The sequence below is a fragment of the Penaeus monodon genome, chromosome 18 (assembly GCF_015228065.2).
Source record: "Penaeus monodon isolate SGIC_2016 chromosome 18, NSTDA_Pmon_1, whole genome shotgun sequence".
Lineage (NCBI taxonomy): Eukaryota > Metazoa > Arthropoda > Malacostraca > Decapoda > Penaeidae > Penaeus > Penaeus monodon.
In genome coordinates, this window is record NC_051403.1 from 24,900,167 (window position 1) to 24,913,128 (window position 12,962).

Genomic DNA, 12,962 nt, shown 5'->3' on the forward strand with positions numbered 1-12,962 from the left:
GGATTATATAGGGTAGATACTGGAATAGATAGGTAGAAAATAGGTCGGGATGATAGGGTAATTATTTGGAATAAGTAGGGAGCAAGTTGGGTTAAGAGATTGGGAAAATTGGTTTGGGTGATTAGTTGGGGGTAGAAAGTTGAAAAATAGGATAGAGATTGGATAAGAGAGGGACTATGTTTTGGAAAAAAAAAATATGAAAAATCATTCCTTAAACCAATTTCTCTTTACAGACCAACAAAAATCGATCAGGAAAATTCCCGATAGAATGTAAATGATTCCTTATATCAAATCTCATCACATCTAAAAATCCATCGGGGAACCTCATTTAGAAAGTCAATAATCTAAATCAAAATCTAAAAAAAAAAAAAAAAAAAAAAAAAATCAAAACCAAAAAAAAAAAAACACATAAACAAACAAAATTTAAACAAAACCCCCCCCAAAAAAAATTTAATCAAACCTACTAAACTTGACTGACCCAAACGCGTTGATCGCCCGTCACTGAAATGAAACCTGACTGACCCAAAGGCAGTTTTAACCCAGAGTCGCCCGTCAAATGAAGTCTCTCTCCACAGACCAACGTCGTGAACTTCTCCGCAACAAGATCAAAGTTGACGTCGACGAGGAGACCCTGCTCCATTTACGGGCATCTGGACGTCAACTGCCACGAGTCAGAGCTAACCCGGTGAGTCTGCGCTGAGAGGGGGAGTGGGTTTGGTGGGGAGTGGTTGGGTGAGCGGTTTGTGGGAGTGGTTGGGAGTTGAGCGGGTTTGGTGGGAGTGGGTTGGTGGGGAGTGGGTTGGGGTCGAGTGGTTTGGTGGGAGTGGTTGGGGGTTGAGCGGGTTTGGTGGGGATGAGTTGGGTTGAGGGGGTTTTGGGTGGGGAGTGGGTTGGGGGTTGAGCGGTTTGGTGGGAAAAGTGGTTGGGTTGAGCGGGTTTGGTGGAGTGGGTTGGGTAAGCGGTTTGGGGAAAATGGGTTGAGGGTTGAGGGGGTTTGGTGGGAGTGGGTTGAGGTTGACGGGTTTGGTGGGATGGTTGGGGTTGAGGGGTTTGGTGGGGAGTGGGTTGGGGTTGAGTGGGTTTGGTGGGGAGTGGGTTGGGGGTTGAGCGGGTTTGGTGGGGAGTGGGCTGGGGTTGAGCGGGTTTGGTGGGGAGTGGGTTGGGTTGAGCGGTTGGGGGGGAGTGGGTTGGGGTTGAGCGGGTTTTTGGGGGGGTGTGGGTTGGGGTTGAGCGGGTTTGGTGGGGAGGGGGTTGGGGGTCGAGTGGGTTGGTGGGGATGGGTTGGGGTCGAGTGGGTTGGGGGGGTGGGGGTTGGGGTTGAGCGGGTTTGGTGGGAGTGGGTGGGTTGAGGGGTTTGGTGGGAGTGGGTTGGGGTTTTGAGCGGTTTGGTGGGAGTGGGTTGGGTGGAGTGGGGGTTGGGGTGAGGGGTTGTGGGGAGTGGGTTGGGGTCGAGTTGGTTGGGGGTGAGGGGTTTTTGGTGGGGAGTGGGTTGGGGTTGAGTGGGTTTGGTGGGGAGTGGGTTGGGGTCGAGTGGGTTGGTGGGGAGTGGGTTAGAGTGGAGTTGGTTGGGGTTGAGCGGGTTTGGTGGGGAGTGGGTTGGGGTTGAGGGGGTTTTGGTGGGAGTGGGTTGGGTTGAGCGGGTTTGGTGGGGGGAGTGGGTTGGGTTTTGGGGGGTGGGGTTGGTGGGGAGTGGGTTGTGGGTCGAGTGGGTTGGGGGGGGAGTGGGTTGGGGTTGAGCGGGTTTTGGTGGGGAGTGGTTGGGTGGGGAGTGGGTTGGGGCGAGTGGGTTGGGGTCGAGTGGGTTGGTGGGGAGTGGGTTGGGGTCGAGTGGGTTGGTGGGTTCATTCTTCCAGCCATTCAGTTATTAATTTGCACATCCACCACGATATCAACAACTTCTCCATTCATTCATTAATCTACACATCCACCAAGTTCTCATTCATCCACCCATTCATCATTAATTTACACACACCACCAAGCTTTCAACAGCTCTTTATTCATCAGTTCATTCATTAATTTACACATCCATCAAACTATCACAAACTTCATTCATTGGTCCACCCCTTCATTCATTCATTTACACACCCACCAAGCTATCACAACCTTCAGTTATTTATATAGCCATTCATTCATTAATTTACACACGTCACCAGTCTATCACCAAATCATTCATTAATTTACGCACACCACAAAAGGTATCAACAACTCCTTCATTCATTTACAAATTTACAAATAAACTCCATTCATCCATCCACCCATTCTTTCATTCACTCACTCACGCCACCAAAGCTATCACCAACTCATTCATTAATTTACGCACACACACCACAAAGCTATCAACAATTCCTTCATTCATCCACCCACTCATTCATTTATTTACACACGTCGCCAAAGCTATCACCAACGCCTTCATTCATTAAGACGGGTAGCATTCATAGAGGCCCGGGCCTCGCTGCCGGGGGCTTATATCGTCGCCCGAGCATGCGCGACCACTCATGCCAAATACCAGCATCCCATGCCGTTTCTTCGTAATACTACGAAAATGTTGTATTTTCAGTTTTCATTATTTTTTACAGTCTCTACTTGCCAAACTTCCTGATAAATCGAGACTGAAGGGTATTTTTGTTGTTATATAGACTCCATAGTTGATCATTATTCGGTCTATATCGAATAAAATAAGCGTGTGCGCATCATGGAGTTGAAAATTTTCGGTTTTGTTGCATTTTTTTGTTTGTGACTGGTAAAATGAGAAAGTGTTAAACCGAATTAATCACACTTTCACTGCAGAAAAATAATCTTTTGCCGTGATTGTAACAAAAAAAAAACTCATTGGCTGTCCATGCATCTCTATGGCATGTGCGTTTCGTGCCCCTGGAGATGGTCCGCCATGCCATGGCATTACGACCTGCCACCGTCGGAATGGGTTAATTTACACCGTCGCCAAAGCTACCACCAACCCCTTTTTCATTAGGGTTTTACACACGTCCCCCAAAGTTCTCAACAACTCATATCATTAATTTACACACTGGCCAAAGCTTTTCACCAACTCATTCATTCATTATTCATTTACAAAACACTCCACCAGGCCATCACAGCTCCTTCATTCATTAATCTATTTATTTACACGTCCCCAAGTTCCAACAAATTTCCCCGACCCCCCCCTCGCAGGGACCAAGGACGTACCGAGTACGGGCTCTCCCTCTGTGCGCCATGATGTCCATTTTGATCAATACACCACAAACCTCATGGATGATATGACGATGGTCGTGATCGCATCGAGCCTATCAAGAAGGGAGAACAGATGACAGGTGAGTAGAGCTACCACTGGATTTGTTTTTTTTCGGGAGAAGTAGGCCTGTGGGTTGGTTTTTTGATTTGTATGTTTTTTTTATTCTGGATCAGGGCTTTTTTTCGGATGTGTATGTAGTTATCTGGCTTGTATTATTTATTTATTCATTTAAGTATTTTATTGCTTCAGTTGTGATTTTTTTATCTGCTGTTTTGTTCGGATAACTTTCCTGTAGTCACTCCTTGATACACATCCATTCATTCATTCATTTAATTTTTGCATCTAGTTACCTGACTTGTCTTTTTATTTATTTATTTATCTATTTTATCTATTATTATCTTTTATTATTTTCCTTTAGTTGTGATATCGATGGTTCCGTCATTCTGTTATTGTTATTCTTTTGGCACTTTTGTTTTTGTTTTATTTTTCCTTGAGCCCCTTTATGTTCTTGTTCGTTATCAGAAGAGCCCTTTCAGAGTCCCTTAATGCAGGAGAGTGTCTATTTATTTCAAATGAGCTCCAGTCCCTTCTGAAAGTCTGTACACGTCTCAAGGTCTATCTACACACACACACACAACAAAACACACACACACACACACACACACACACCCCACACACACACACACACACACACACACACACACACACACAACCTCCCCCCTCCCCATAACACAACCACAAATCCCCCATACCCCAGCCCGCCAAAACAGCCACGACACACCCAGACACACATGCATCAAAATCGTCCCAACCCAGCACCCAAATACCCTTCACCTTATTTTCCAAGACAGAGTACTATCCAAAGTCACTGGGGAAACAACACTGGGCATATCGAGGTCACGGACCTCGACTTCGCCAACGATGTATCCCCTCTGAGTCTATGGAATCCCTGGGGCGGCTATTCATGCATTCAGCAATGCGGCGAAGCCTTTGGCTTAAAGGTTCCGTGGACCAAGACCAAGATCCATGATTTTGGGGGCCTGTTTTGGGGAACCTGTTCAGTTGATACATGCTTACATTGAGGACGTTGAAGCCACAGAGGGCTTTGCATATTTTTGGTAGCGCACTCTCAACCAGGAAGTCAGTAGACGGAATGGTCTGGCAGAGAGTCGCCGAGGGCCTGCCTAGAGGCTCGCCAGGAGGATGCGGCTATGCACCCCGTCGATGTCAGCTCCGTTGATTGATTGATAGATTACTTATCTCCATTTCTCCTCTCTCTTCTCCTCCACAGCCTCCTACAAACCACCTCCTCTCCGCCACGACCGAGCGGCGGAACACTGAAGTACGGAAATTTTTCGACTGTGTGTGTGCCGCTGTCCCGACGCGACGAGCCGGCACTTACTTCGGGCTCTGAAGTGCTTCAGGTGGATGCGGGGGGAATATCTGTGCCTAATCCGAGAGGTGGATAATGATGCCCCTGGAGTGTGACGAGCCAGTACGAGGAGGGTGAGGTTGGGAAGAGGTTACTTTGGGTTCGTGGGGGAAGATAACTCTTCCTCTCTCTCTGTCCTGTCCGTCTCTCTCTCTCGTTCCCTCTCTCTCCTCTCTCTTCTCTCCCCATCCTCTCCCCTCTCTCTCTCTCTCTCTCTTTCTTTTCTTTCTTCTTTCTTTCTCTTCTCTCTCTCTCTCTCTCTCTTCTCCCTCTCTCTCCTCTCTCCTCTCTCCTCCCTCCCTCCTCTCTCTCCCCCTCTTCTACTTCTCTCTCTCTCTCTCTCTCTCTCTCGCTCTCTTCTTTCTCTCTCTTGTGACTATTTACCTTGACTCCTGTATTTCTTCCCCCAAAAATTAGTGTTTTTCTTCGTATCTTTCTAACTTTCATCCCCCCCCCCCAAAAAACAAAAGACTCGCAACCTTATTTTCGAAGTTGTATCTATTCCATCTCTCGATTATTTCCCGCCCCCCCGGGTTATACCTCTCATCACTCGAATCTATTTTCCCAGTTCCCATCATCCCCCATCCTCATTGGATCATTTTCCCCTCCCATCATCCCCATCCTCAATTCGGATCTATTTCCCCCCCCTTTCATCCCCATCCTCATTGGGATCTATTTTCCACCTCCCCATCATCCCCCATCCTCATTCGGATCTATTTTCCACCTCCCATCATCCCCCATCCTCATTGGATCTATTTTCCCTTCCCCAACTTCCCCCTCCTCATTGGGAATCTATTTTCCACTTCCCACATCCCCCATCCTCATTCGGATCATTTCCCTTCCCCATCACCCCCATCCTCTTTCCCGATCTATTTTCCCCTCCCCATCATCCCCCCCATCCCTCATTCGGGGATCTATTTCCACCTCCCCCCACCCATCCCCCATCCTCCTTCGGAATATATTTCCACTTCCCCATCACCCTCCCTCTTCCTATAAATCGTCGGATCTATTTACTATATCCCCCCCCACTATCATCATTAGGAAATCCACTCCTCACCCCCCCCTTTTTTCCCCACCAAATCCTCCCATCAATCCCCGGACCCACCCCCCCCTCCCCTCCTTCCCCACATCAATCACCCGGACCAGCCCCCCTCCCCCTCTTTCCCCAGGGAGCATCACCTCCTCCCCCGCCCCCCCCTCCCCCCTCTTTCCCCAGGGAGCATCACCTCCTCCCAGCCTCCTCCCACTCCTCCCACCTCCTCCGTCGGATCCACTTCTGACCTCCCCTCTCTCCCCCCATGAAGGTGAAGGCAGCGACGGTCGAGCGCCTCAACAAGGTCGTGGCGTACGAGCTTCAGGAAACGAGGGAGGACAGCATCCCCGCCCTCGAGAGCATCTTCAGGAAGTACCAGTTCATCCTACATCCTCAGCACTTCCACATGGTTGGGATCAAGCACACTCTCTCACAGGTAATTTCTATTATTGTTATTATTTGTTATTGTTATTATTATTTATTTATTTATTTATTATTATTATATTTTCTTTTTTTTAGAGGAGAAAACGGGTGTTTGGGATGCGAAAAAAGGGAGGAAAGTTAGAGGGCAAATGGATGGTGATTGTAAATGTCGGAGTAGGTGGAGAATTCGGAGGTAAATGGTATTAAGAAAATAGAAAATATATAAAAAATATAATGATGATGATAAGAAAATAAACATTGTCAACTAAAATGAGGTAAAAGTAAAACTCGTAGGTAAATATTACATACAAAAAGATAGCGGTAATTGAAATGTGGTAAAAAAATCGTAGGCAAATGTTATATATATATATATATTATATATAATATTTTTTAAAATTATTAATATATTAATATTTTAATTATATTATTATAAACCTAATTGTAAATTTTGAAATCTCAAAGATTTGTTTATAATTCGAAAAAATTTTAGAAAAAATATAAAAATTTTTTGCAAACCCCCAAATTTCATAAAAATGTATGTTTTTTTTTTCCTTACTCTTAAACTAGAAATATGCGTACTTCAGAAACTACGTATCAAATAAACCATACCTTCCTATCTGTCAAAAATTTCCAAAAGTACCTGTTTACCAAAAGTATAAAAGAAAAAATTTTTTTTTTCAAAAAAATTTTTACATTTCAGTTTTTTCAAAAATAAAATTTTTTATAAGCATATAAGAATTTTTTCCCAATTTATTACTTTATCCTTTTTCAAATTGCAAAAATATCTATTAATCCAAAAATATCCTACTCTCCCTCCCCCCTCCCTCCCCTCTCCCTCCCTCCCTCTCCCTCCCCTCTCCCCCCTCCTTCCCCCCCCCTCTCTTTCCCTCTCTCCCACTCTCCCTCCCTCCCCATTCCCTCCCTTCCTCCCCCTCTCCTTCCCTCCCTCCCTCCTCCCCTCTCCCCCCCCTCTCCCCCCCCTCCCCCTCTCCCTCCCTTCCTCCCCCCTCCCTCTCTCCCTCCTCCCCCCTCCCCCTCTCCCCCTCCCTCCCTCTCTCCCTCCCACTCTCCCCCCCCTCCCACTCTCCCTCCCTCCCTTCCTCCCTCCCTCTCCCCCTCCACCAGGAATGGTCGGGGGCCTCCCGCTGCCCGGGAAAAAAAGGTCCTGACGCGGAAGATCGCCTGCTGCCGCGACCTGCTGAAAGTCCTCGATGTGCTGGATCCGGGCATCTCGCGACTCAGGGGTACGTTGGGGGGCGTTTTTACTGATTCTTGGGGGGTCGTTAAAGAATTCGTTGGGAGGGCGTTCTTGATTCTTGGGAGGTCTTCACTGATTCGTTGGGGGGGCTTAATGAATTTTGTTGGGGGCGTTTTGAATTCGTTGGGGGGGTCGCACTGTTCGTTGGAGGTCGAGTTTTTCGTTGGGGGTCGTTAAAAAATTCGTTGGGAGGTCTTCTTGATTTGTTGGGAGTCGTTCATTGATTCTTGGGAGGGGTTAATGTTTGTTGGGGGGTCGTTCTTTTTTCGTTGGGGGTCGTTAAAGAATTTGTTGGGGGGTCGGTTTTTTTGTTCGTTGGGGGGGCGTTCTTGTTCGTTGGAGGTCGTTCTTGTTGTTGGGGGGTGTTCCTGATTCGTTGGGGGTCGTTATTTTTTTTCTTGGGAGGTCTTTTTTTATTTTTGGGGGGTGTCATTTATTCGTTGGGAGGGGGGTTTTTTATTCGTTGGGGGTCGTTAATATTCGTTGGGGCGTTCATTGATTCGTTGGGAGGCGTTAAAGAATTCGTTGGGAGGCGTTCATTGATTCTTGGGAGGTCTTCCTGATTCGTTGGGGTCGTTCATTGTTTCGTTGGGAGTGTTTGTTCTTCGTTGGGGGGTCGTTCTTGATTTTTGGGATCGTTCACTGATCGTTGGGAGGGGGGGGTTAAAGATTCGTGGGGGTCGTTTTTTTTTTCGTTGGGGGGCGTTTATTGATTCGTTGGGGGGTCGTTCCTGTTCGTTTTGGGGGGGGCGTTCACTGATTGTTGGGGGGTCGTTAATTGATTCGTTGGAGGTCGTTCCTGATTCGTTGGAGGTCGAATAATTGTTGGGGGGTGTTCATTTTCGTTGGGAGGGGGGTTATTGTTCGTTTGGGAGGGGCGTTAAGTTCGTTTGGGAGGGCGTTCTTGATTTGTTTGGGGGCGTTTACGATTCGTTGGGAGGTCGTTCACTACGTTGGGGGGGCGTTAAGAAATTGTTTTGGGGGGTCGTTAAGATTCGTGGGGGGGGGTTTTGTTTATCGTTTGGGGGTCGGGAATGAACGTTGGGAGGTCGTTGTTTTTTTTGGGGGGGTCGTTTTTGAATTTGTTGGGAGGGCGTTCATTTTTCGTTGGGATTTGTTCACTGATTCTTGGGAGGGGTTTGAAATTTGTTGGGAGGCGTTTTTGAATTTGTTTGGGGGGGTCGTTTACTGATTCGTTGGAGGTCTTCATTGTCGTTGGGAGGTCGTTTCCCGATTGTTGGAGGCGTTAAAGAAATTTTTGGGAGGGGCGTTTTATTTATTGGGGGATCGTTCACTGTTTGTTGGGAGTCGTTAAAGAATTTGTTTGGGGGGCGTTATGATTCGTTGGGGGTCGTTCACTTATTCGTTGGGGTCTTCTTGATTTGTTGGGGGGTCGTTCACTGATCGTTGGGAGGTCGTTAATGAATTCGTTGGAGGTCTTCACTGATTCGTTGGGAGGGCGTTATGAAATTTTTGGAGGGGCGTTCACTGTTCTTGGGAGGCGTTCACTATTGTTTGGGGGGTCGTTTACTTTCGTTTGGGGGGTCGTTTTGAATGTTGGGAGGTCGTTCATTGATTCGTTGGGAGTCTTATTTCGTTGGGAGGTCGTTCATTATTCGTTTTGGGGGGTCGTTCCTGATTCGTTCGTTGGGGGTCGTTCATTATTTGTTGGAGGGCGTTCACTGATTTTGTTGGGGGTCGAAAGATTCGTTTTGGGGGGGTCTTCACTGATTCGTTGGGGGGTCGTTTAAAGATTCGTTGGGAGGTCGTTAAAGAATCGTTGGGAGGGCGTTTTTTGATTCGTTGGGGGTGTTAATGAATTCGTTGGGGGGTCTTTTTGTTTGTTGGGAGGTCTTCATTGATTTGTTGGGAGGGGCGTTCATGTTGTTGGGGGTCGTTTTTATTGTTGGGAGGTGTTCTTGATTCTTGGGGGGTCGTTTACTGATTTGTTGGAGGTCTTCACTGATTTTGGGGGTCGTTTTTTGAATTTTTGTGGGAGGGCGTTAAAGAATTGTTTTGGGGGGTCGTTCCTTGTCGTTGGGAGGTCGTTAATGAATTCGTTGGGATCGTTCATTATTCGTTGGGGGGTCGTTCATTGATTTGTTGGGGGGGTCTTCCCTGATTCGTTGGGGGGTCGTTAATGAATTCTTGGGGGTCGTTCCGATTCTTGGAGGCTTTGAATTTGTTGGGAGTCCGTTCTTGATTTGTTGGGAGGTCGTTCACCTTGGGGGGTTTTTTGGTTTTGGGAGGTCGTTAATTTTTTTAATTCGTTGGGAGGGTTCACTGTTTCGTTGGGAGGTCGTTAATAAATTCGTTGGGAGGTCGTTCATGATTCTTTGGGGAGGCGTTAATGAATCGTTGGAGGTCGTTCATTGATTGTTGGGGGTCGTTAATTGATTTTTTGGGAGGTCTTTAGTTTTTTCGTTGGGAGGCGTTAATAAATTCTTTGGGGAGGTCGTTACTGATTCTTTGGGGGGGCTTTTCACTGTTCTTTGGGAGGGTTAATAAATTCGTTGGGGGTCTTTTCATTGTTCGTTGGGAGGTCGTTCATTGATTCGTTGGGAGGTCGTTCACTGATTCGTTGGGAGGTCGTTAATGAATTCGTTGGGAGGTCGTTCATTGATTCGTTGGGAGGTCGTTCACTGATTCGTTGGGAGGTCGTTTGTTCATTCGTTGGGAGGTCGTTAAAGAATTCGTTGGGAGGTCGTTATTGATTCGTTGGGAGGTCGTTCATTGATTCGTTGGGAGGTCGTTAATTGATTCGTTGGGAGGTCGTTCATTGATTCGTTGGGAGGTCGTTCATTAATTCGTTGGGAGGTCGTTAATTAATTCGCTGGGAGGTCGTCAGATAATTCGATGGGAACTCCCTGGTAATTCTTGCAGATGAATTCGTTGATAATTATTGATTCTTGGCAATTCTTTTCCAAGTAATTCGTTGGTAATTCTTGCTAATGAACTAGCTGGTAACTTGCTGGTAAATATTGATAATTTAACTATTCGTTAATTATGTATGTTAGTTAATTATGTAGGGATTATTGTTCATTTAGGGAGTTGGGAATCTATTACTTGAATTGGTTGGTGATTCTTGCTAATTGCTTGTTCTTTTTCTTGGTCATTTGGCTGGTTACTCTTGTTAATCTAAATACTCTGGTTACTCTTGTTAATTTAACTGTTGGTCATTCTCGCTAAGTAACTCGTTTGTAGTTCCAACCAATTTAACTCGTTGGTAATATGTAAGGTATGATTGTAAGGTATTTTTCATATGCTGGTGCTATTAATAGTATTTTTTTTTTTTTATTATAATGCTATAATTTTTGGATTCACGTCTACGTTAGTCACTGCCACCAATATCAGTCACTGCCCCCACCTATAGATTTTTAAAGATAATATAATACCCCCTTTGTAGATAATACAATGGATTCTTTTGAATAATAGAACAGGTTTTGAAAAATAATGCAGTAATTTATTTTAAATAATGCAACTTCTTTTTTTTAACAATACTATAACTTTTTGTAATTTTTGTTGTTGATATGATCTCATCTTCTAGTTTTTTTTATTATACTTTTTTCTTCTTTTTTAATAATACTATAATATTTGTAATATCTTCTACGTTAGTCACTGCCACCACCCCCACTAATCATATCAAATAATGCATTAGATTCATTTAGATAGAACAGTATATATAGTTTTTAATAATACTATAATCATTGTAATATCTTCATTAGTCACAACCACCAAAACCACCAACCACCTATAGATATCTTAAAAGATAACACATTATATTTTTTAATGATACAACAGATAAAAAAAAGAACTATTACAATTTCTTATACTTTAGTCACGACCACCAATACCACCCACCGCCATCACCTACAGATTAAAATAATACAGTAGGTTTTTTTAAATGGTACAGTATATAATTTTTTTAATGATCCATTAGATTCTTTTAAGTAATATAACAGATTCTTTTTAAATTATACAACACATTCATTCAAATCATACAATAGCTATTAAAAAAAAAAAAACTATATCTTTTGAAATCTTACAGGCCTGACCTTATACGAGCTCCACGCCCCCCTCCTGATCGCAGCCAACCGAGCCTTTCAGGAGACCACCCTCAGGAAGGCGCAGTTCCTGGAGAAGTTGCACGAGGCTGAAGGCTACCTGGAGAGGACGGTGTATTGCCTGCAGTTCGAACCCAATTCGTCGGTGGAGGGTCAGATCTGCAAGGTGGGATGGGGGGGGGGGGTTGAAGGGGGAAGGGAGGAGGGTGATGTTTTTTTTTTGTTGGGGGAGGGGGGCGTGGTTGTTTGTAATTTTGTTGATGTTATGGTCATTGTTATTGTTATTAGCATTATTTTTTCTGGTTGTTATTGTTAGTGTTTGTGTTGCTATTGTTGTTACTATCATTGTTAAGATCATTATTATCATTATTATCATTATAGATATTTCCACAACAACTGTTATTACATCACCACCCACCCACACACCAACCCCCTCCCCCTCCCTCCCCATGCAGATCGCCCGAGGTTCCCTGGCAGAGCTTAAGACGTGGATCCAGACGGTGAAGGAACTGCCTGTCTCACACTTCTTGCCTGAAGAGGACGAGGAGGTGAAGCCGCAGTACAGCGAGGAGGACCTGACTCTCGAAACGTTGCTGAAGAAACTGGAGGAACAGTGAAGAAGGCGAAGGAGGAGGTGGGTGGGGGAGGGGGGAAGGGAAAGAGGGGGGGGGGAGTAGGAGAGAGAGAGAGAAGATGAGGAAAAAATGGGAAGGAGATAGAGAGAGAAGGAGGGATAGAAAATAGGATGGAGAGAGAGAGAGAGAGAGAGAGAGAGAGAGAGAGAGAGAGAGAGAGAGAGAGAGAGAAGTAAAAGAGAGAAAAAGTAAGAGAGCGAGAAAGAAAAAAGACAAAAGAGTGAAAGGAAGAAAATGCAAGAGACACCGAAAATGAAAAAAAAGAGAGAAAAAGAAAAGAGAAAATTCAGAAGTATAGATGACGAATACGATTGAAAAAAAAAAAAATCTACAAAATACTTGTCCTGTAAAAGTTTGTACAGTATTTTCAAAATTACTTTTTAAATCCTATATTCTAAATCATGCTTTCTCTTTCTTCCAGATAACCCCAAGATGCAAAAAGCTGATGAAAGACATTTGACTGAACGGATGAATAAATAAATAAATAGGGAAATAAATAAATAGACAACTGGATAGAGAGAGATGAATAAATAGATAAATAGATGGATAGATAGGTGGAGAAATAGATAAACTGATGAATAAACAAATACATTAATTGATTAGAAAAAAAAAGAAGGAACTGCACAAAAAGACAGAAGAATAATAATAAAAAATAGATAAGCGAACGGCAAATTTTAAACATTTCATAATGTTTTTTATCGTAGTAGATAGAAACGAAATGATAGCTATAAGAATATCGAATTAAAGTGGAAGATTGTATTTAATATCCTATATTTTTATTTTTATTTTTATTTTTATTTATTTAGTTAGTTAGTTAGTTTTTTTTTACTGAGACAAAAATCTTAAAAGTCTATCTTCGTGTTAAAAAAAAGAACCAGCTTTTCAACG

General features: G+C 44.4%; 1 protein-coding gene across 1 annotated transcript; it reads left to right on the plus strand.

Annotated features, from left to right (window-relative positions):
• The first annotated feature begins 5,959 nt into the window (after positions 1-5,959).
• LOC119584682 lies at positions 5,960-12,640 on the plus strand. Its single transcript, XM_037933356.1, has 5 exons — positions 5,960-6,130; positions 7,280-7,361; positions 11,424-11,605; positions 11,895-12,073; positions 12,496-12,640. The coding sequence occupies exons 1-4, from the start codon at positions 5,960-5,962 to the stop codon at positions 12,054-12,056; spliced, it is 597 nt and encodes a 198-aa protein (XP_037789284.1). The 3' UTR covers positions 12,057-12,073; positions 12,496-12,640.
• The last annotated feature ends 322 nt before the right edge of the window (positions 12,641-12,962 follow it).

Coding starts and splice junctions, on each gene's coding strand:
- LOC119584682 (XM_037933356.1), top strand. CDS start 5,960: ATGAAGGTGAAGGCAGCGACGGTCGAGCGCCTCAACAAGGTCGTGGCG. Junction 6,131..7,279: donor TCAAGCACACTCTCTCACAG/GTAATTTCTATT, acceptor CGGGAAAAAAAG/GTCCTGACGCGGAAGATCGC. Junction 11,606..11,894: donor TGGAGGGTCAGATCTGCAAG/GTGGGATGGGGG, acceptor CTCCCCATGCAG/ATCGCCCGAGGTTCCCTGGC.